The sequence below is a fragment of the Lissotriton helveticus genome, chromosome 9, assembly GCF_964261635.1.
Source record: "Lissotriton helveticus chromosome 9, aLisHel1.1, whole genome shotgun sequence".
Lineage (NCBI taxonomy): Eukaryota > Metazoa > Chordata > Amphibia > Caudata > Salamandridae > Lissotriton > Lissotriton helveticus.
Genome location: NC_136070.1, coordinates 916701265 through 916725804, shown reverse-complemented (window position 1 = coordinate 916725804; position 24540 = coordinate 916701265). Strand labels below are relative to the sequence as shown.

The 24540-nt window shown below is 46.5% G+C and overlaps 1 protein-coding gene across 1 annotated transcript in view; it reads left to right on the top strand.

The window, feature by feature from the left end:
* RYR1 (ryanodine receptor 1) overlaps positions 1-24540 on the top strand; it is a 1073089-nt gene that overhangs the window by 529339 nt on the left and 519210 nt on the right. The window contains exons 46-49 of the mRNA XM_078661091.1: positions 4-115; positions 6353-6473; positions 8096-8265; positions 14177-14397. Coding sequence (XP_078517217.1) covers positions 4-115; positions 6353-6473; positions 8096-8265; positions 14177-14397 — 624 coding nt within the window. The remainder of the gene's footprint in view (positions 1-3; positions 116-6352; positions 6474-8095; positions 8266-14176; positions 14398-24540) is intronic.

The window sequence follows — 24540 nt, the reverse complement described above, 5'->3', positions numbered from 1 at the left end:
CAGGTTTGCCAGTGAAGAGTCCCACGAGGAGAACCGAGTGCACCTTGGCAACGCCATCATGTCATTCTATGCTGCGCTGATTGACCTGCTGGGACGATGCGCACCTGAAATGCATGTAAGTCTGCAAGCTGTGGCGTACTTGGTGATAGAATGATGGGGTTCCCTAGAATACCCCCTATTCTAACTTCCTTTTATAATCTCACTGAGCTCTTGCTCTCCTGCATACTGCGCTAGCGAAATTATTAGTTTCTTATAATTTTGTTGAATTTCCTATCCTTTGTTTTAAGGTTTTTGTTTCTTTCTTTTGCACGTTTCTTCCTTGACCCTCCTTGCACTTTTTGGCATTAATTGTTTTCTGAGGGACTTTATTGATCCGTCTAACTCATAAGGTTTTCATTCGTTGGTGGTGAGGCGGAGGATGCTCTTGTGGGCGATGGCGAGTCCCCCTCCCAGTTGGTTGGGGCGCTCCTTCCTCTGGATCTTGCATCCATCTGGAATGCCGCTGTTGATGTCGGGGACGGAGGAGGCGTTGGTCCAAGTCTCCGTGAAGCAGGCGATTTCAGGCGAGAGGAAGTCGAGTAGGTTCCAGATTTCGATGGCGTGCTTGTGTATGGAGCGTACGTTGAGGAGGATTCATCTTAGGGTGTTGCCGTTGCTGGTTGTTGGAGGCTGGGGTTGTGGTGAAGGTCTGGTAGCTGAGGAGGCAGGAGAACTGGCCGTGGGTCTTGTTCGGCGAGGCCTGTTGGCAGTCGCTGAGTCTTTCGGTGTTGAGTGCGAGGAGGGTGGTGGTGTTGTAGCGATGGATGGTCGGAGATCCAGGGTTCCTGGCGCTGGGCACGGATGTGCACAGACAGGCTTGCCTTAGGTGTGACCGCACAGCAGCCGCCATTATGTAGGGGAGGGGGAGGGACGTGCAGCTGGGAGGCGGGAGCGGGGGCGGGGTCAACGGGGGCAGAGGGGGCGTTGGGGAAAAAAGGCAACGCAGCAAGAACGAAAGGGCACAATTACACTGAAAACAAATGACAACGAAAACCAATGACAGTAAATGACACAAGGCACAATGCTAGACACGAATAACAGTAATGTCGGACCCGAGATTAGACAAGAGGGGACAGCACAATAGCGAGAATTAATCACTGAGATGGGCACGAGGCACACCGGTCTCGAACCCTACCTGGGAGGAGATCGGGAATCTGCGGCAGAGCAGAGCACGGCGGAGCTATTGGGGAGAGAGCAGGCCTCAGACCGAGGGTCAGGGGTCTTGCTCATGCTCCCCCGCAGCGGGCGCCATTAAGTAGGGGAGGGGGAAGGCTGTGCAGATGGGAGGCAGGGGCGGGGTCAACGGAGGCAGAGGCGACAGCGGGAAAAAAGGAAACGAAGCAAGAACGGAAGGGCACAGTTACACTGAAAACAAATGACAAAAAAATGCACATGCAAGATAACGAATAACAGTAAATGGCACAAGGCACAGTGCTAGACACGAATAACAGTAATATAGGACCCTAGATTCGACAAGAGGTACCAAGGACCATCGGCTGGATGATCAATTCTTTGTGGGATTCTCTGAAGGGCAAGTTAGTATGGAAAAGAACCATCTCTAGATAGACATTCCTTTGCATAAATATCTGCTGTGCATTAACCATGAAACAGCTACTTGACGGATGAATGGCTCATTCCACTTTGGACAATGCTGCTTCTACTACTGCGCTAGCAGGAGTGTCCTAGATATCTGTCAGGTTGCTACGTTGCATAAGTGCACATTTTGACGAAGCACAATTGCTTTGAGAGTCAGGACGGGCATTTTGCCCATTCAAACCTACAGGACTTTCTGGTCTGAGCTATTTCACAGACACACCACAGGAGGAAGTGCTGCTTAGGTATCTATTCACTAGGTGATGAATCTGCAGTTAGAAGTGTCCATCAGAAGAACAAATTACTTATCTTCAGTAACGCTCTTTCTGGTGGATGTGCTGTCTAACTGCAGATTCCTTCCCAACCTTCCCATCTCCCTGTTCTGTGGAATTGACTCTTTTTTCTATGTAAGAATGACCTGAACTAGCAATCTGCACATTAATCAAGCCAGTTTGCCAATTGACTCTGCGTCTGAGGACTCAGACAAGCCTTAGAAAGCATCTGACGCCAGCCTGCCTGGGTGGCTCTTGTACACTTTCCCGCTCATCATTTCTGGAGCCGAATGATGTCCGAGTGGAGCTGCACAACACCACCTACTGGTGGCCAGGAGTACTGCTTTTGAGTTTCTGGATCAGTTTGTCGCCTGGGGAATATTCACATGGTGAGGTATCTACGGTTAGATAGAGTATCCACCAGAAAGAATGTTACCAAAGTTAAATAACTTATTCTTCATTCATCTGTTCAATTGGTCAAAGGTACTCACAAATTTGCTTGTGTGTCTCCAGTGCTTGCTTTCACTTGACACATTTTGAGTTGAATTCTGTTTGCTGTTCACATTTGATTCATGAAATATAAGGCTGTGGTGTTGAGTCAGCATAGTTATCTGGCAGCTAAATTACAAACATATTGATGGAAGCTCAGGCACTTTCTGCAGGGAGCCCTCTGCTCTATTGAATGCTCCCAGAGTAAGGAGGCCTTTTCATCTGTGGCATACTAATTCTGGAATTCTCCTCTTTCCCTTAAACCTTCATTGGAACTAAAATTCTTGCTCCAAAAATATAGGAGTTTTCTTTTCTGATTAGAAGTTCTTCTTTAAGCCATCATGGCAGAATGCCAGTTAAGCAAACTACAAGTCTTCATTCGCTTTGGAATGAAGTTGACCTGGATGACTGTCAGGCATGGACAGGACGACTTAGCGGCAAATGTGGTGATGCATTCAGAAGCACATTCAGCCAGTAACAGTGTTTAAAACTGCAGGATGTAGTTCAGAGGGGTCTGTGCTCTCTCTTCTTTAAAAATGTTATACCAATTTAGCGGCATGCTGTCTATATGTAAGCGCTTTAGGCTAGAAACATTGGTGAAAACTTTATGCAATTCATACAATGGGAAGACTTCTTTAGAAATGTGGTGGTTTGTTATTCTAAGCAAAACCAAGGGAAATGATGGACAGAGTGTTGACAATACAAGCACTCACCCCGAGTCAACTGATCTGGGTTTAATCCATCACCATTCTTTAGCCCACTCTGCCACCCGAGTTCAGACATGGCCATATGCAAATCAGTCTGACCCTGTGCCTCATGGGAACAGTCCAGCCCGAACTGCCAAGCCATGCCTTCCCTGGACCGGAAACAAGCTTCCCAGGACCGGTTTGTGGCATTGCAGCCGTCTTCAGCCGGGCTTGCTTGAATCCAGTGGCAAAGTGAGCAAGGGACTCACGTCTGAGCATACCCTGCCAACTTATGTCGAACAAAGCAAAACCAAAGAAAATGATGGACGGAGCATTGACAATTCAAGCACTCACCCCCAGTCAACTGATCTGGGTTTAATCCATCACCATTCTTTAGCCCACTCTGCCACCCCAGTTCAGACATGGCCATATGCAAATCAGTCTGACCCTGTGCCTCATGGGAACAGTCCAGCCCGAACTGCCAAGCCATTCCTTCCCTGGACCAGAAACAAGCTTCCCAGGACCGGTTTCTGGCATTGCAGCCGTTTTCAGCCAGGCTTGCTTGAATCCAGTGGCAAAGTGAGCAAGGGACTCACGTCTGAGCATACCCTGCCAACTTATGGCGAACAAAGCAAAACCAAAGGAAATGATGGACGGAGCGTTGACAATACAAGCACTCACCCCCAGTCAACTGATCTGGGTTTAATCCATCACCATTCTTTAGCCCACTCTGCCACCCCAGTTCAGACATGGCCATATGCAAATCAGTCTGACCCTGTGCCTCATGGGAACAGTCCAGCCCGAACTGCCAAGCCATGCCTTCCCTGGACCGGAAACAAGCTTCCCAGGACCGGTTTCTGGCATTGCAGCCGTCTTCAGCCGGGCTTGCTTGAATCCAGTGGCAAAGTGAGCAAGGGACTCACGTCTGAGCATACCCTGCCAACTTATGGCGAACAAAGCAAAACCAAAGGAAATGATGGACGGAGCGTTGACAATACAAGCACTCACCCCCAGTCAACTGATCTGGGTTTAATCCATCACCATTCTTTAGCCCACTCTGCCACCCCAGTTCAGACATGGCCATATGCAAATCAGTCTGACACTGTGCCTCATGGGAACAGTCCAGCCCGAACTGCCAAGCCATGCCTTCCCTGGATCGGAAACAAGCTTCCCAGGACCGGTTTCTGGCATTGCAGCCGTCTTCAGCCGGGCTTGCTTGAATCCAGTGGCAAAGTGAGCAAGGGACTCATGTGTGAGCATACCCTGCCAACTTATGGCGAACAAAGCGAAACCAAAGGAAATGATGGACGGAGCATTGACAATACAAGCACTCACCCCCAGTCAGCTGATCTGGGTTTAATCCATCACCATTCTTTAGCCCACTCTGCCACCCCAGTTCAGACATGGCCATATGCAAATCAGTCTGACCTTGTGCCTCATGGGAACAGTCCAGACCGAACTGCCAAGCCATGCCTTCCCTGGACCGGAAACAAGCTTCCCAGGACCGGTTTCTGGCATTGCAGCCATCTTCAGCCGGGCTTGCTTGAATCCAGTGGCAAAGTGAGCAAGGGACTCACGTCTGAGCATACCCTGCCAACTTATGGCGAATAAAGCAAAACCAAAGGAAATGATGGACGGAGCATTGACAATACAAGCACTCACCCCCAGTCAACTGATCTGGGTTTAATCCATCACCATTCTTTAGCCCACTCTGCCACCCCAGTTCAGACATGGCCATATGCAAATCAGTCTGACCCTGTGCCTCCTGGGAACAGTCCAGCCCGAACTGCCAAGCCATGCCTTCCCTGGACCGGAAACAAGCTTCCCAGGACCGGTTTCTGGCATTGTTTGTTTTTTTATTCTATCCAGACGATTCAATGTTCAGAAAGGCAGACGTGACCGAATTGACCATTATGCCACTTTGGCATTTCCCTAGTAAGCTGCAGGGGAGGGGACTACTTTTATTGTAGAATAAGCTGCAAAAAACCAAACATGCCCTTTTGACTCCATTGTTGCCGAGGCCTTCGTCTCATGCAGAGTAGGGTTGGTTAGAATGGTTTTGCCACACTGCCTTTGATTTCTGTTCCAACCCTGGTGGCAGATGATGAATATATAAACCCATTAAGATAGTGCCATTGGTCAAATCGCCGAAGAGTTTAAATGCAACTTTAGCATGGGACAATAGAATGTCCTGCATGCTAATGATGCTGATGGAATTTGCATTTAGTTTATTTCGCTGAGTCTGGGAAACCCTGGAAGCAACATGTTACCAATTCACTGGGGGCCATATTTATCAAGAGATTGCATCACATAACGTGGTGCAAAAGCGATGTAACCCCAAAGATGCGATTTATCAAGCCACACAAGGACCCCTTGAATGGCCCTTGATGGCTTGATAAATCCAGAGTAACGCAACGCAGTGCAAATCACTGCATAGTGTTGCCCTGCCTCGGGGAGGCTTTCCATGGGCATTACGGGATTGTTCCCATGCAACACCCGTGGATTTTGATGCATTTCCAGGTTTATCATTACTGGTAGACCTCGGAATGCACCAAAATGCAACGCCTTCCCAGGGAAGGCGTAACAAGAAGAAATATCTTTATTTCTCTTTGTTGCTTCCTCTTTCTATGTGTGTTGCATTGTGCCCCTTCTGCATAAAGGCAACCCTGCTTGCAATGCACTCACCCAGGGCAGGGCATACGAGTGCACTTTGTGCGCCAGCACTGGGAAAAGGCCGGAATGTACCGTATTGTGCTGATCACAGCGCATTCTTGCCCTTTCCCTGTAACGCAGAGCAGCAGTTACCTTTTGATAAATATGGCCCTCAGTATATTCTTTGTGTGGAGCATGTAGATTTGAAGAACTTGGCATTGCATTTTGCCAAGACTGGATTAAAGCGAGGAGGCAGCCTGTCCCCTTTCCCCCCTCTAACTTCCTTGGTGCCTTGTCTTGTGGTTACTTGAGCAAAGGACGTATTATTTTAACTTTTCCTGTGGTTTTTCGTCCTTGTTTTTACTTATTTGTATTGTTGATGTTTTATAACATGCGTCTGTGATGCATGCCATCGCTTCCTTTTTATTGATTGAGTTGAATGCTTCGTACTCTTTGAGCTTGGTTTGTCCTCTGTCATGCATAAAATAAAATAAAAATGTACATAAAATAAAATTGAGAACAACATCATGTGCTTGTTGGATCGCTCTTTCTTTCTTTCTTTCTTTCTTTCTTTCTTTGTTTCTTTCTCATCTTCATACTGTCTCTCTTGTCTCTTTTTAGCTTATCCAAGCTGGCAAAGGCGAGGCCCTGCGTATCCGTGCAATCCTGCGTTCTCTTGTACCCATCGAGGATCTTGTGGGTGTGATCAGCCTTCCGCTGCAGATTCCAGCTTTCGGGAAAGGTACGCGGACGGCCTTAAAACGGAAGTGTGGTTGGGAGCTGGTTTTGGGGGATCATGCGTATTAGGATACTGGAGTGAAGTGAGGGAATTACAGAAGAGCCAAGACCAATCACAAGTACTGTGAATTGGAAAACATACAGTGTCCTTCGTCACTGGCTGTACAGTATTGTCACGTGCTGTGCACTGTGCTTTGATTGGTTTGAGTAGAAAGACATTGTTACATCAGAAACGACGCCTTGAGTGATAGCACCCCTTTCCAGGAAGGCATTGTTATACCACATTGGTGGTGGGCCTGATAGAATCTGCAATGCAGTGACTGCTGCTCTTATTTGAACTGTCTTTTTGGAATCCATGGGTTTGGATGAATTATTTTTAGGTCACAGCAGGCAAGCTGTAATGTTTTTAACCAGCTGTTTGTGTACATTGATAATGCCCTCCAAGTGAGTGTCACATTTGAGCAATATAGAGTTATGTATGGCAACTGCTGCACATTGTCGACCTACGGACACGTGCAAAGATGTGGCGTGTGTATTATATGCCCTTTCCATCAAGAACAAACTTCGTCCGTATTGAGGTAATTGTTTTGGCATAGTTATACCCTGAATGTGCTGCTTTACTAGTGACCTGTGTCCAGGTCATACTATCGCTCTGCGTGTAAGCACAGGAGCAGGAGGGAGTCTTGCACTCACTCTGGGTGGTAGGGCGTGCGGCCTTACCTCCAGTACATCACAGAAACTTGTAACGTTGGCTGATGCGCCATGTTCCTTAGCCGCAAAGTCCAGAACTCAGGCGCTAGCTTGCATGGGTACCAAATTAGTGCATCCACTGTAAGCAGCATGATTGCTTCAAAAATGGGAGCCCGGCTTCCTTCTGCGTCCATCCAAATTAATGTAACATTCTGGGCTGTTCCATATGTACAAGATGCTCCAGGTAAGTGGAGTCCGAACCAGTTTCATTCTCTAAAGAAAAGTTTAAACTTTCAGCAAAATATATGGAATTGTAGTACTGTCTGGGAAGCAGTGGTTACGAAGGTTTCTGCCATTCATTTCCACTCTTCCACTCATATTGCTCCACTGACAGGGTCAGCTTATGTAGTTTTACTGCTGTTGTTGGATCTGAAAAGGGCCTTTAAATGAGAATAAACACTTTCATTCACAAAGAATACGAGAGGCAAATAAAGAATGAGTCGCATTACAAATCAACATGCTTTAACACTACATTTTATTTGGACTCAAGCAAAAAATACTTTCCCTTCAGTGTCCTAAATAAAGTGGTATAACTCCACCCCAAATTTGTACCTGATTTGAACGTTGCCTGGTCTCGTAGAGCAAAATTAGTAAATGTACATTTACAACTTTAGTGTTGTAGGGATCGGGATCACCGCACGTAATTATTTACATCTGGATGAACCGTCACAAGCACGCAGCTGGAGTTGCACCTGAAATATACAGTCTGAGACCTCTTTTTCCTTCATGTCCGCTACTTTGAGTTGCCAATATATGTACAGAGCTTTGGCCCCTCTAGGCTTTTTCTTGTGTTTACTGTTGTCAAACATGGTCATGTGTCACTTTGAAAGTTACTTATCACGACCTTACTTTTCATGCACCGTCTTGTTCCCACAGATGGTAGCATCATTGAACCCAAGATGTCAGCCAATTTTGTGCCAGATCATAAGGCGCCTACGGTGCTGTTCCTGGATCGTGTCTATGGCATCGAGAACCAGGACTTTCTGCTGCAGGTGTTGGAGGTGGGGTTCTTGCCAGACATGAGGGCGGCAGCCTCCCTTGACACGGTAAGTGCCCTCCTTATAAGGGACAAGCAGATGTATCTATGATCAAGTAGAGTTGGGCAAGCCAACAAATGAACAGTGAGAGCCAAGCCAGAAATGAGTCAACATCCTGGCTTGCATCTTAGAGCCTGTGCACAAGCCTAGTTCTGAAAATATTTGCTATGTAAATCATTCAAGAAACGGAATATGATAAAGTCTCTACAAAAGTCCAAAAACTGTATTCCTTTAACATGAGGAAGCTACTTTAAGGCACATTATGGCACTGCACTGAGAAGTACTTATTAAAAGTGATAGTTTTGTACAGCTGGTAGTCTGAAACCACAATATGAAAGTGCCTTCATATGAGATAAGGAAGAAAAATGTTTTGCTGAAATGAAATATTTGCCTAAGATAACACAATTTAACCGGGGAAGGCGTGATTTATCCAGGTTTTCTGGTTTCACTTTGTACAAATGAGCCAGTAAATGGGTATCTATTTGTGTTTCCTTATTATAAGGCATTGTTTTTACCTTTTAGTGCTGTTTTTAAAATATAGCTCAAACTCGACCCTTTGGTATTGGAGCACTTTACATGAGCGCCACGTACATTACCCAAGGTCACATACGTTGTTTATAAGCATAGGGAGATTATGTGATTTGCCTAGAATCACAGAGTATTGAGCCAATGCTGCAACTTGAACCTGTTTTCCCAGTTCCACAGGCAGCAGCTCTGACTGTAACGCTACATCCTGGGTTTTGAGAGAGTGGGAGGCAGAAGCCCCATGGTAGCTCGTCTTGTTTTGGACTTGAGGTTCCAATGGGACCTTGAGCTGAGCCAAAACCAGGCTTCAAGCTCGAGCGTGGCTTGAGGATTCAGTGGCTCAGCCACCTCTATGGCCAAGTGCTCATCAGAAAAAGCTATTCCCACTGAGTGTAAGAAAATGCCTCTTTTTGCATGATCACCCCAAGTTTTTGGAATGAAGCTGCTGATTTTTCGACTCTGAAGGTGCACGGGGTGGGGCCTGCTCAATGGACATCAGTACCGGTGCTCTTACCCTCAAAAGTTATATGTCTGTTTGGTTCACCCACAGGTTAACATACTTCTAAAACCCTAGGATATGGTACCAGAAGTGCTCAGGGTTTGTAAGTTAAACTGTTCCTCATGGACACCAGCACTTATTGTACCATCGCAAGTGTGACAAAGGAAAACTAGACTTCCAGCCTTCCTTTACTGACTGGCGAGGCAGTTTTCAAACTGCTAGCTCGACTTTGCCATGCTAACTAATGACCAAGTCCAGACCTTCCTTTTAATATATAGAAGTTATCCTAAGGCTGGCCTATGAGAACTGAGGCAGGGTGTTTTATAATAAAAAGCAGGACATGTATTTTTGCATGTCTAAACAGTAAAAACCGTAAATTGTCATTTTTACTGTAGAAAGTCTAGCAGCCCCATTGGTGAGTACAGGATTGGACACTGACAACTCAGCTGTGCAAACCTCTGAATGGAACTACTTAAGTTGTTACTTCAAGGTATCAAAATAATCGTTTCATTAAACCTGACTTGATGCCCATGTCGAATTTAATATAACTGTTAAGTAAATGACAACTTTAGAAAGCTGCCGCTCTGTTGCACAAAGTTGTCCAATGACCATTTATGGTTGCTCACCACAAGACAGCCTATTGCTCAACTCGGAGGAGGTGTGAACGACTCTCAGGAATGAACACAAATGGCCTGGTATTGGAAGAGGTATCACTTCTTCCTGGCAGGAAAACAAACTGGGTGTGAGCCCAAAAGGTCATATTCAAAAAACGGAAGCCGCCTTTGAAGGGCAAATGGTAGACACAAACAAGAGGGGCTGCTCTTTTGTTCTGTTAGATGGGTTGGTGTCGGGAACAGAGAGGGGGAAAGAGTTGCCAAACCAGTTAGCCACACCTCTAGCATGGTTCAATCAAGCTCCACACACGAAGAGAGAGGTTCTGCCATCTTAGGAGTGGGCAAAATATTGCATTTTGGGCTAACTAAATGCCACACTTTGCAGGAAGTCATCATCAGACTGGAGGAGACTTGAAAGCCCATTGGCTAGTAGGCACAACATCCACTGAGTGCAAGTTCTGTGCATAAGAGTGGCACCCCTGGCACCCAGACCTCAGATCACATTTGCACTGAAGAGAGGACAAAACAAGCATTGGCATAGCCAATAGGTCTCACCTTTGGGAACTTAGACGTGTTTAGCCATGCAACGGTTGATATTGTTGCACCAAGGAGATTGTGCTGCATAAAATACTTATAAGGTCCCAAAAGCGAGACCTATTGGCTATGCCAATGCTTCTCCTTTCGTCTGCCCTGCGGGGTCTGTAGCTGGCAGAACCAAAACACAGGGGATGTGACTCCCTGCAGCCTCGGGGATACAGTAACCAGTTGTGACATTGTTTATTTTGCACAAATTGTGAGGTTATGTTCAGACTCTGCTGACTGAGATCTCATGAATGAAATCCTCAGGGGACGTCTTACATTGCTGCAGTGTGCACAGAGGACAGGCAATTCACCCGCAAATTCCTGTTACCATGAAAATATACCGATCACTTCCAAGTCTAAGCATACGTTTTCACTCTACAAACTAGGCTGGAAGAAAATGTACTAACTTTAAGCCACACGCACATGCTGTGTGGCGAGTGCAGGTTCAGTCAAGTCAGTGCAACATAAGGTGACGTTTGTCGCGAGGGGCGGTGTACAATACAAACACATCACATGGTACAGAACATTTTTAGACAACATTGGGTTCTTTACAATGCTATACGACCATACGCGGACTGCCAAGTCTCCGTGCGTGGGGTCTTCTGGAGTGTGTTAAGAGGTGTGGTTAGTCCTGATCTGTTTGGGGGTGTCCAGCAGGTTCAGGGTATCCCTCTCATCCCCCACACTTCCTACGCCCATGGATATCCTCCTCGTCCCCTACACTTCCTACGCCCATGTTCAAGAGTTGGACAAATGGGTTCACCTTAAGTTGATGTGTGAAGACTGGTAGGTTGAGGGAACAGGTTAATTCTACATTGAGTTCTGAAGGCGAATATTCCTCATTCTTGGCACGTGTTGGACTTTCGTGAAGTCTGGCAGGCTGAATTATAGATTGGTCAGTTTCTGAAAGCTGTTAGGTTCGGCTGTTCAGGGACCAGATGGGTCTGGTGCAGAGTTAGCCCCTGCCTCATTCAGGTGGGCGTTTCTGTGCTATGATATAGTATTACTACTCCGTATGTATGTGACAACAGCATTTGTAATCCGTTAATGGCACTTCACGGTATGTTAAAATAGTGTGGACAACACAACAACACATTGCATCCTTGATGCGGAAGACAGCTGTCGATTGCAGTTACCAGCATTTGCATAGCGCCTTCTACTGCAGCGTGGCAGTTGTCTTCATCTAGACGCACCACACATTGAACTCGTGGGCAGTTAGGTGGTATGCTTGTCAAACTTTAGAATAATCACTGTTCTGACTCTGCAAAGATGAGAGGCTGAGTAGGCCGTGTCGAGTGTAAAAAATATGACGCGCAGCTAGCTTCCTGCGCATCTCTGCAGTTTACACTCAACCCACTCAGTGGACCTGTGCTTCAATGATTGAAAGCGATGCTCGCAAGAGCTTCAATCATCGCGCGTGGGCGGGACTCGGATGACAGAGTAATCTTTCAATGATTTAAAGCTGTTGTAATTACTTTTATTTAAGGAAAGAAAGGCCCCCGCACTGTAGGGATTTAAAGGGATTAGGAACAAGCAAATGGTGCGCGCGAAAGTGATTGTGCGCGTGCAAAAAGGAAAAAAAAACCACGCAGGCTGGCGAGTGCTGTGCGCGCACCATGACGAGAGAGGAAAGCCATATGGCACCTCTGCTCGTAATTGTACGCGTAACCGCACGCTCTATGCCAGCCAAAAGCGTGTGGTAGGACATGTAAAAGACCACAGACTAAATGTCTTGCAGCGCATGCGCTGGCTCAGCGAGACCTTAAAAGGACTGCTGTGCAGTGTTTTCAACCCAGCAAAGAGAGGCTGCACCAAGACTGGACTATACGTGCTGATCCAAAGGCTAGCAAAGAGAGGACGTGTCTGTGGTGTCCTGCTCGAGGAAAAGTTGAGCTGAGCCCAAGAACGTAAGAAGAGATGACTCAAAGGTCAGTTGGAATATTCCTGCTGAGGCTCCTGGGCAACAAAAGCTGAAGAATCCGCTTTGAGGAATTGGTATCGAAGATTGTTTGATCAACACCGACCGTTGAAGCGCAGTCTGGGAGGCTGAGTCGTGATGCTCAAAAGTTGTACCTGAGATCCAGGAGAATCATCAGAGTGCAGTTTGGTCGCCTGAGACAGACCGCCCAAGACGGACACCAGCCTCAGCTAAAGGAAACCGCTTGTTTCACTGTAACAGGAGACCACTAGACTGTGGTAACTAGTTTTTAGCTGGCCTTCAACCGGACTTCAAAGGACATCAACCCCTGTGAACAAAGTGGCCCCATTGTGTTTGTGGGCCGAGCGGTGGCCCCAGGAAGACGCCGTCACCAGATCAGCTTCCTCAGCTTCTTTCAGCATCTTCAGCATCCTATATTCCTTGCTTCAGGACCGCATTGATGTCTATGGCGGTTTGCCCATAGACCCTGGAACTGGACTGGAGACTAGTTTGACTGCAAGGTAGCTATCCTGCCAAGCCACATTGACCCCTTTGACTTGCTCCCTGCATAGATGTTCACCTAGATTGGGCCGTAATAGTCATACTCAGCTTTACAAAAGTTTTCAACAGTTTTCTAAATAACCCCTAACTGGTAGTTGTCAACGCTTGTTTGCTGTTTGAATGAAAAACAGTGATTTATTATTTACTCAATAATGTATATCTCTGGAACCCTCTGGTGGATTTTGTTTGTTTTGGTGTCCAAACATTCATACACTAAGAGCTATATTTCTAAATTAGTGTCAGGTTTCCTTTGTGTTGTGTTTCTTCTTTGTTTAACTGTTATTATACTTCTAAATGATTTGCACTGTGTTACCAAGCCTGACTGCTCAAAGCCACACCTACCCAAACTTAAGCTAAGGTTTTGAAAATTAGCCTGACTTGACTGAAGACGGTTTGAGTAGTAGAAGCATCTGGAAAAATGTATAATTCATATACTTCTTTACACCTTTTCTTTCCCTGTCTTGTGACTTTTTCTCCTACTATTTTGCTTCCTTCACCTCTAGTCATCTCTTTGTTTTCCCTAACTCTCCATGTCGACCTTCTTATTCTCTATTTACTCTCTCTCTCTCACTCCCTCAAATCCAGTTCCCCTCTTCTCCATCACTCTCTTCTCTTCTCTCCCTGCCTCACCAACCTCTTTCTCGTCGCCCATTTATTTTCCTCCTACCCACCTCTGTTTAACACTCTATATACTCTTTTTTCTCTCTACCACACTCTTCCATGCTTCCATCTCACTTCTTTTCATATCTCCCCCACTCCTTTTCTCACTCATTACCCTTCAATATCCCTTCCAAACCCATCATCTCTTCATCTTCCTAAATGTTTAGGTTTCACATTGCTCAATTTCCATCCATTACATCTAATTACCTTAACATAAAATAGCTTTCCCCACCTACTACATCTCTTTTACTTTTCTGTTTCACTCTTGTACAGCTCACACTCTCTTTCATCCCCCATGTGCTTTTCTCTTTTTGCCACAATGATTCTCTTTTCTCACTCTTCATCTCTCCTTTTTTCTTCCTCCTTGCTTCTATAGCCTTCTGTTGCTTTCCATCCTCCATTCCTCTACTTCTATGTTCTTCAAGCGCTGCGAGGCCCCAGGGCAGTTATGCGCTATACAAATGCAATTTTTCATTTCATTTCATTTCATTTCACTTCTATTCATCACTCTCATCCATTTCACCCTCAGCCCCAGGCTCAATATTTTTTTCTCTCCATCAGGCTGCCTTCAGCACCACAGAGATGGCGCTTGCCCTGAACCGCTACCTTTGCCTGGCAGTGCTGCCCCTGATCACTAAGTGTGCTCCCCTCTTTGCTGGCACTGAGCACCGTGCCATCATGATCGACTCCATGCTGCATACCATCTACCGTCTTTCCAGAGGGCGTTCCCTGACCAAGGCCCAGAGGGACGTTATTGAAGAGTGCCTCATGGCATTATGCAGGTAGGAGAACTATGGTGCACCCTATAGATTTGTCCATGCAAGATCATCACACATCACTAGCATGTGCTACCCAGATGTCTGACAAGCCCATTGTTCTGGCAGTGTGATGGGGCTGTGTCATAGTAAGTCACACCCTATACAGTTGCTTCTGTTTACTGATGTGTTATCAATATATTTGCAAAAAACTTGAGTTAGAAATGGTTGACATTTCTAGATGAATACTATTTGTCACAAGAGGCACCCTGTGTAAGCTGCTTCCATACCAGATTAATGGGAGTGACACAGTAGACACTTCCTCACTGCCTATTCTTCACAGCACACTCTGGTAGGAAGGTGTTATGCAGGCACAACTCTGTGGAATTCACATCATCAATTGCAAGATGTAAAGACTTCTAAAAGCAGACACGATTATGTGGATGACATTGTTGTGTCGCCTTCAGCTTAAAATGTACATATCTCCTCCCCTGGATCTCACAAAGGGAAAATATCAGTGCGTGGGGAGATGGGAATAATAAATATATGATATGTCTTTATTTTTTGGCTCTGTGGGCTTCCACTTCAAATTTGATATGTTGTGCAAGGTAAATGCATATGACAATCAATATAAGGCCTTAAAGGATAGCAGTAACGTAAGATAAGATCTATTTTTTTCTGTAGCCTGTTTGACCAATACTGTGAACGATAAAAGATCAGTATATTTTGATTAATTATGGTATTATTGATACGAGTAACTGTGGCACTAATCACACAATTAAAACAAGTAATAGTGTTTTTTGGCTAAGGTACAATTGCAATACTCTGTTGAATCGCCCTAGACAACTGTTTCTTTTTTCCCCCATTCCTATATTGTACTATATGCAACAGGAAGCACCTCACAGTTGCCAACTTCCCTTCTGCCTGATTTCTGGTTTTTCTTTTACTGTGTAGTATTTTCTGAATAGCCAACATGAAGTGGATCTTAAATGGATCATGGTGGCTACAGATAGTGCACCCTGTGCTTTATTCAGTTAGTTTGAAAGCGCCCGCTCCTTGAGACATCCTTAAATTTTGTGCACACAGTTTAAATGTAGGAAGAACATTGATTAGTCTCTCTGGCATCGATAGCACTTTCTGCGTGGTGCTGAACAGGGAAATACTTACAAACATAACTAAATTGTCACCAAAGCTTCCCCAGAAGAAATCTCATCTCAGCAGACATATCCCTTTAGATATATCTGTTAACGAGTTCTTCAATGAGGGCACCAGAGTTCTTTTCTCTAGTGGATTTTTTGTTTCGCCAATATTGGATCTTTCATAGATTCACATGCTTGAATCATTCCCTGTTGTCGAAGTGGGAGTCCCATGATACCATAACAAAGCAGTGCATAACATTACGATAGCCTATAATGGCAATGAAACAATCACTTTAATAACCTATCGATATCCTTTAAAAGAAACGAAATTCCAGGCAATCAGGCACCAGCACCCACTAGAACACTCCCCACAAAGGCTGAGTCTGCCAGATTTTCTACCACTCATCATATGAAGGGAGTTGCCCTGAGCTCTGCTCAGTTTCTTCAACCACTTTGAGAACTTTTTTCTTCCAACTACCTACTACCGTGTCAGGATCATTGAAAAAAAGGGCTTTTCATACCCTGTGGGAAGAAAATGCTTCATACTGAAGACCCTCACAAGGACTATATCTACTGCCTCCAGCCTTCCCATAAAATAGAGGGCTGAAAGATCGGTCACAGTTTTCCCACCATGACTCTAAAAGATAGAGGGGAGGCTTCTTTTATGGCTACAGAAGTCAAAACCAAAAAAATCTCCTCTTTCAGAGGAAGAAGATAGTGACAACTCTTCTACTTCTCAGAAAAGGCCATGTCAAAGGTAAAGGTTGCGTGACCAAGGTACATCAGAGGAGCATCAGAGGAGTTTAGGAAGGCCTTGAAAAAGACCCACCAGTAGTCTGCCATAGAAAGTTCCCAAAAGATGAAAAAAGATAAATTCTCCTCAGAAACTGCAAGGTTTGAACCTTCCTCATCATTTTCTAAAACAGGAGTGCGCCCAGAGAAGTCCTCCTCGAGACCGTCGATGACAAAGCCTAAAATCACTTTAAAAATATCGACGACGACAACCTAGCTGTTGAAAATACCAGCATTGATGACAGTGACTACAGTGATGCCGACAATAGCTACATCACTAATGCCATCAACTACATTGTCTACATTTCGTGTCTCATGTCCACATACCTACTCACATCCAAGGTCATACTCTGGATCAAATTTGGTCACTCAACATTCCGGTCACCGCCCCCATTGTTACGCCCTGCATTTGGTCAGACCACTTCCTTATTTCATTTTTTTTAGACTTAAGTCTTGGAAAAAAACCCTCTTTTCCAAAAAATACTTGGGCTCGGAACTGGAATAAAGCCGATATTCCCACTCTTTGTTCGTCTCTTTCAGCCTCTTGCCCTGTTTTGGAGGGACTTACCCCATCATCCCCAAGCAGCCTATCTCAGTAGTTGGCTCGCTAGAGCGTGTGACCAAGTAGCCCCCCTGAAGCGGGTCACAATTAGACACGCCCATTACGCAAACAGATGGTTCTCTGAAGACCTCAAGGAGAAAAAATTCGAAACGCGACGGGCAGAGCGCGCCTGGAGGCGTGCATACAGTCCTGCCCTCAAATTACCATACACCTCCACCCTTAATGAATACAAAAAAGCTATGCTCCTTGCCAAAACTGATTACTTCTCTAGTAGAATCCTCTCAGCCGACAACCAGCCTAGGGCCATTTTTGCCACGGTCAACGAGCTGGCCTGCTCTGACAGATTTACCCTCAAACCTCCTCCTTCCCAACCCCTCTGCGATTCTCTCAATAACTTTTTATTGAGAAAATCACAACTATCAAGGCCAATATACCACCACCCTCCCCCACGTTTTCCGACCCCCAACCTCCGCCCAACACTTTTCACCTGGATCACTTACCGCCCCTGACCAGTCAAACTTTTTCCCCTTTGCTGGGCAGAGTTAAGTCAGGATCCCCCTCCGACATTTGCCCTGCATATGTTCTCAGGGAGATCTTTCTTGCTTGTCCCCAGCCCCCCCTTACCTTTCTGAATGATTCCCTTAAATTGGGCTTTGTTCCCAATTCCCTTAAGTCGGCAACACTAATTCCCATTCTAAAAAAGCCCGGCATTGATCCATCCTCCCCATCTAACTATCGCCCTATTTCCCTTCTTCCCTTTCTTGGTAAAGTCCTTGAGTCTCACGTCACCAAAGTCCTTAGCTCATTTGTGGAAGAGTGTGGATGCTTAACCTCATGTCAGGCGGGCTTCCGCCCACTACATTCCACCGAGAAAGTTGTCATCTCCGTCATGGACAAGCTTAGAGAGGGGATGGGCACCAACCTTCCCCAGGCCCTTGTCCTCCTCGATTTGTCCGCCGCCTTTGACACGGTCGATCATTCCATTCTTCTTACCCGTGTCAAGGCGGCGGGCATCGGGGGGTCGGCCCTGGCTTGGCCCAGTTCCTTTCTCAGCGATTGTTCTCAGGCTGTCCATCTCGGTGACTTCTCTGCTCCTCTACGTAAGGTACAGTGCGGTGTTCCTCAGGGTTCTTCCCTCTCCCCTCTTCTGTTCAATCTGTACATTTTCCCCCTGATTTTTGCTTTACAGCACATGGAGGTCACGGTCTTCAACTATGCCGACGACCTCCAACTCATTTTCAATCTTTAACACTCCCCGGGCTCTATCCAGAACTTCCAATCAGTCATGACCTTCATCAGGGACTGGATGAACTACAACCATCTCAAATTGAACCTGAGCTTGTACTCACCGGAGGTCATCGCAGTCCCTGGACCCCTACCTTCTGGCCCCCCTCTCTTGGCTCTCCCCCATCACCCTCTTCCTCAGTCAAAACATTAGGGATCACACTTAACCAACATCTCACACTACACTCCCAGATTAGCACTGTAGTTTCATCTTGCTTTTTCACCCTCCGCACTATTCGAAAGATTTCCCGTTTTTTTTCCTTCTCAGCTCTGAAACTCATTATTATGGCACTGGTTCTATCGTGTCTGGACCACGGCAACATCCTGTATAATGGCATTCCTGCCTATGCCCTCCGACGCCTCCAACTGGTCCAGAACCAGGCCACCCGTCTTGTCTATGGTCTCCCTAAATCTCATCATGTGACCCCTCTGCTTAAGGCCCTGCATTGGCTCCCTATTAAGGAACGTGCTCTTTTTAAGCTGGGCTGTACAACCTTTCAGGCTCGCACTGGGACCGCCCGTGCCTTCAACAGCTCTGAAATTAAGACTTATACTCCCTGCAAAGAGCTACGTTCATCCTCTCAGTCTCTTCTTTTTGTACCACGGTTTAAGAAGAATAAATCTGGAGAGATGAAATTTGCAGTTCTTGCTCCTACCTTTTGGAATACCCTTCCTCCTCACATAAGATCTGCAGGCTGCTATCTTAAGGTTCGCAGGGCACTTAAAACTCTCCTCTTTCAGCAAGCCTTCCCTTCCTAGCACCTGCTCCCCTGACTTCTAGGGTCTGTGTCCTTCAGCGCCAAGAAACCGCATGGTAATCGTGCGCTTAATAAATACTTTTAAATTTAAATTTACATTGTCGACATCAATCCTGTCGGCAAAAATATCATTCACGAAGGCTCCGTAGACAGCGGCATTACAGCAGTCGACGACAGCACGGTTGATGGGTGCGCCATCGACAAAGACAACTTTGTTGACGCTAAAAGCATTTAAAAAAAATCACAATAGGAAAGTGCAACCAAGTACTCGACAACAGCATTGTCGACGACACCCTCGACGAGAATGAAAATAGCTAAAACGTTCCTTCTTCCTGAACATACTTCACCAAGTAAGGTCTCTTGCCTACCTCCAGGTCACCTTCTTGATTTGGAAGAGTCGGATGATCACGGCCTTTTCGGAATGACCCACAGCCCTTCTGAGCTGCAGGTCAAGTATCAGAAGGATGATGATGATGATGATTATGATGCACAGTACCATGAGGACTAGGGAAGAAGAGGCAATAGCAGACAATCATTCCATTCCCAACTAATGGAATCACTAAATAATTCCCACTCCTTCTCCACCTGCACCATAACCTGGGGTGCAAAAAACTCGAACGCGTGTGGAGACGTGCATATAGCCCTGAGGCCAAATCTGCCCTACGATTTGCCCAAAAAGACTACTATGCTGCAATCAAGGTGGCTAAGGGGAACTATTATGCGGGGCGAATTGCCAAGGCAGATAACAATGGCAGGGAGATCTTTGCCATTGTTAAAAGCTTTGTTGCACCTGTCGCTGAGGCTGCTTCTCTCGTACCCTCGGCGCATTGGTGTGAAGAGCTGTCAACTTTTTTTTCTACCAAAATAGCAAGGATCCAGCAGGACCTGCTAGCTGCTCTCCCCAGTGACAGCTCCGCAATCTCCCCACTACCCTCCTACTGCCCATACTCGGGACAGCAACTCATTAATTTCATGCAGACTGAGGAGGATGTTGTTCTGCCCCTCCTTCAGTCCCTAAAATCTGGCTCTCCATCTGACCCATGTCCGGCCCGGGTGCTGTCGGAGGTGGCAGATTTGGTCTGTGATGAGACCACGCAGATAGTGAACCTCTCCCTGGCTTCGGGCGTTGTTCCTTCTGTTTGGAAACGGGCCAAACTTCTGCCGCTCCTGAAGAAACCCGGACTGGATGTGGCGACTCCGGGGAATTATCGTCCGATTTCCTTGCTACCGGCACTTACTAAAATTTGTGAAAAGGTAGTATTCCAACAATTGGAGAGCTTTGTGGAAACCTCTAAGGCCCTCCATCCCGCTCAATCGGGCTTCAGGGCTGCTTACAGCACCGAGACGGCCTTGGTGGAAATGACCGAGGCTATTCGGGACTGTTTAGACGGGGGTGGCAGAGCGGTCCTAATTTTATTGGACCTCTCTGCTGCCTTCGACACTGTCCCTCATGACCTCCTCCTCGGCCGGCTGTCGGCTGTGGGCATCGGGGGTGTAGTCCTGGATTGGCTGTCCTCTTTTCTATCTAATAGGACCCAGCAGGTCTGGCTGCCTCCCCATGCCTCGAAGCCTAAACCTCTGTGCACAGGTGTTCCGCAGGGGTCAACTCTTAGCCCCTTACTGTTCAATGTTTATATCACCCCCCTGGTTTATCTAGCGGAACAGTTTGGGGCTAAGATCATAGGGTATGCAGACGATACCCAACTGCTGTTTACCTGGCCCGATGCCGATCTGGATACATCCACGGTCCACCTGTGTTTGTCCTCTGTATTTCGCTGGTTAACGGAGGCCCAGCTGAAGTGCAATGAGGACAAGTCAGAGGTGCTCTTTTATGGCTCCTTTCCCCCCTCGTTCAAGAGCTCACTGTGGCCTTCTAACATTCCCGGCCCTAGTGAGATGGGGAGACCTGCCAAAAATCTTGGCATTTGGTTCACGGAGGACCTAAAATTTGAGCATCACATTAAGAAGCTTACAGGCACCTGCTTCGCCACTTTGAGAATGCTACGCAAATTCTTCCCCCTACTTCCTAGGGATGCGAGGGAGTCGGTTGCTCGGGCGCTCATCTTGGCTAGGTTGGACTATGCCAATGCACTGTTTAGTGGCATACCCGCCTATTTGGTGCAGCGTCTGCAAATTATTCAGAATGCGGCCGTCCGTCTATTATTTAACATACCTAGATGGAAGAGCGTGCGCGTGGAGATGCGCACGCTCCATTGGCTCCCGGTCAGACAGCGCATTATGTTTAAATCTCTGGTGCTGGCTTTCCGGGCAACCCATGATCAAGGCCCCATCTATTTGAGAAAGAGATTTGTCAGATATGTCCCTGCACGTACCCTGAGATCTTCTACTCTGTCTAAATTGTCTCTTCCACGTTTTAAACGGTTCAGACTTGGTGGTCAGTCGATTTCTGTGATTGTGGCCCGGGCCTGGAACGCTCTCCCTTTCTATCTGCGTTCCTTGCCAACAGTGGCTGCATTCAAAAAACATCTAAAAACTCACCTCTTCAAGAGTACAATCTGATGTGTTTTTTTTCATTCTCTGAGTCTTGATGTCTGATTCTTTTTCCCTTGTCTCGCGCCAGGATACTCCCCAGTAATGGAGCGCGTTATAAAATGGTTTAAAGTAAAGTAAAGTAAAGTAAAGTAACCTGTTGACTCTCTGCCAGATGACATTGTACGTTTCCATAATCTCTAAGAAAGGTCTGCAAAACAAATCCAGCCACCAGTCACAGGTAAGCAATCTGTTTTCTGTATGATTTTAAAGAGCCTGTCAAAAGATCTGTATGAGAAATCCCTATGGGAGATTACATTTGGGAGGAAGGCACGAAAATAATAAAAAATCCAGCTACGGTCACTGCTGTCTTACCACGAATCAACAAAAAATTAGAGAACCTGAGGATTATCCAGTATTGGGGTATCTTTCATAGATTCACTTGCCTGAATCATTCCCCGTCGCCGAGGTGGGAATCCCATGGTAATTATATATACAAAAGCAGTGCCTTAGAATAATCTGTAGTAGGCTGACAAGACTATAGGCCCCAAAAGGCCCAAAACTTAGCAGCCTATCTACCTCATTTTATGAAAAGAACTGAACGTAGTTCCAACCAATCAGCTGTCAGCACCCTCTAGAACCTTCCCAGCAGAGGCAGTTCTCCTCCATCATTGTAATGGTAGTGCGGTGTATACACCGCGTCGTAATGGATGTTCCCCTTTTGTCAGTGATCTCGAAATTAAGTCACCTTTAACCATTCCTGCCTCCATAGAACAGCAGCTCCTGCTAGCAGCCTAAATCCAGTTGATGCTATATCCATAGCAGAGTCCATTATTTCATAAAATGTTCTTTCGCCCTGCAGTAATATTTTCTTTACTTCAGCTCTCTTTTGCTCAGGCACAAGATCCATTAATGCACTGATGTCCGACCACATTTGCCGCTCATACCGGCCCACAACGACCAAGGAATTGGCAGCACGAACTGTAATTGCCGACTTTGTGGAGAATCTCTTGGACTGGCGCTGAGCCGTCTGATATATCACTGAATCTGGCCTTGGATGTCCTTTCAGACATACAGGAGAAGAAAAAAAGTTACTTACCTGTAACTACGGTTATCCAGTAGTGGTATCTTTCATAGATTAACATGCCTGAATCATTCCCCGTCGCCGAGGCGGGAGTCCCACGGTAATTATATATACAAAAGCAGTGCCTTAGAATAATCTGTAGTAGGCTGACAAGACTATAGGCCCCAAAAGGCCCAAAACTTAGCAGCCTATCTACCTCATTATATGAAAAGAACTGAACGTAGTTCCAACCAATCAGCTGTCAGCACCCTCTAGAACCTTCCCAGCAGAGGCAGTTCTCCTCAGATTTTCACCGCACGTCGTGTGGAAGGGAGTCTCCCTGAGTGCCTACTCAGTTTTCAACTTTTTTCTACAGATGTCTGAGAAGAAAGCCCTTTTCAAGGCCTGCAGGACCTGTGATAAAAAGAGGGTCCATGTAGATGATCAGCATAAGGACTGCATCTACTGCCTGCATCCCAATCACATTGTGAAGGATTGCAGGATTTGCCGCACCTTCCCTGCTAAGACCATCAGGGACAGGGAGGCAAGGGTTCTTCTTTAGCTCAAATCATCTTCCACAGATGATGAAGACAGAGCTTCTACATCCAGCAAAAGAGCCAGATCCAGAGATAGCTCTTCTCCTGAGAGGAAAAAACAACACAAATCCTCTCATAGAGCTTCAGAACCCTCAAGGAGGTTATCCACTCCTCCTTTTTGAATCTCCAGCTTCTCTGCCTTCAGGATCTTCATCTAAAACTGTGAGTAAAGCACAGGCAAAAACTGTTTCTCTGGTGTCTTCTCACACAGCCTCTGTGACTTCTACCACCTTAAGCTCTTCGGCGTCTACCTCTGCTATTACTTCACCTATTGTGTCAGCCAAGGTTTCCTCAAAGAAATCTTAAGGGGCTAAGGATATTTCTTTAATCTCTTCAAAATCATCGTCGACGACTATTCCATCGACAGTTCCATCGTCGACGAAGTCATCGTCGAAAAAAGCCCCGCCCACGTCAAAATCATCGTAGACGAAGAGCCCGTCGACGACGAGGATCTCATCGACGAAGAGCCCGTCGACGACTGGATAATCTAAGAAGAGCCCGTCGACGACAGCCTAGTCGACGACGGCAGCTTCGTCGATGACAGCCTCATCGACGAGGATTCCATCGACGACGGCCCCACCGACGACATCCCCGTCGACGACAAGTCCATCTACAGTACCACCGTCGACGACAATCCCATCGACGACGAGTCCGTCGACGACGAGCTCGTCGACGGCCATTCCAGCAAAGAGTCCAGTCATCACTAAGACTCCGCCTGCAAGACCCTGGCCTTCTCTACCTCAGGTGTCTCATGCCTCACCTATAGCATATACTCATTTTCAGATAAAAACCTATCATAGGCAAGACTACTCCAATATTTCTCCACTGCTACCATCACAGATTTTAGAAACATATGTGGAAGAAGAGGAATCTGATGAGGATGATGGAGATGATGAAGGTCCCTTTGGGATTGCACGCCATCCATCCGAATTACAAATAAAATGTCAGGATGAGGATGAAGAAGAGGATATACAGGAGCATTACTACCAAGAAGATTTGTCTACACCTTTCTATAGACAACCATACAGAGCTCCACGTTCGGAGGAATCAAGTCATCTTCCTCCTTCGTTGATACAGGACTTACAGGCCATGTTGGCAGACTATTGCCAAAGGTTCCCACCTACACCGTCCACGCCAATTGTACCTCCGGTACCTGCGGACGTACCTACGCCTCCACCACCACAGCCTCCAGTGTCGCCAAGACACACTGCAGAATAAGATTATGAAGACACCCGCTTCTATCCCGGCAGTCCTTCCTCGTATTGAGAAGAAGTATAGAGCACCGCCAGACACTCCATCTTGTTTGGTGGGCCACCCACGTCCGGACTCTGTGATATCCCAAGCTGCTCAACAGAGGTCCAAAAATCCATCCACTCCAATGTCAACACCACCGGACAAAGAGGGCAGGAGATTGGATCTAATAGGCAAGAAGTTCTCCACTAATGCTGCATCCTCCATCAAGGCAGCGAATGCTCTTGTGATTCTT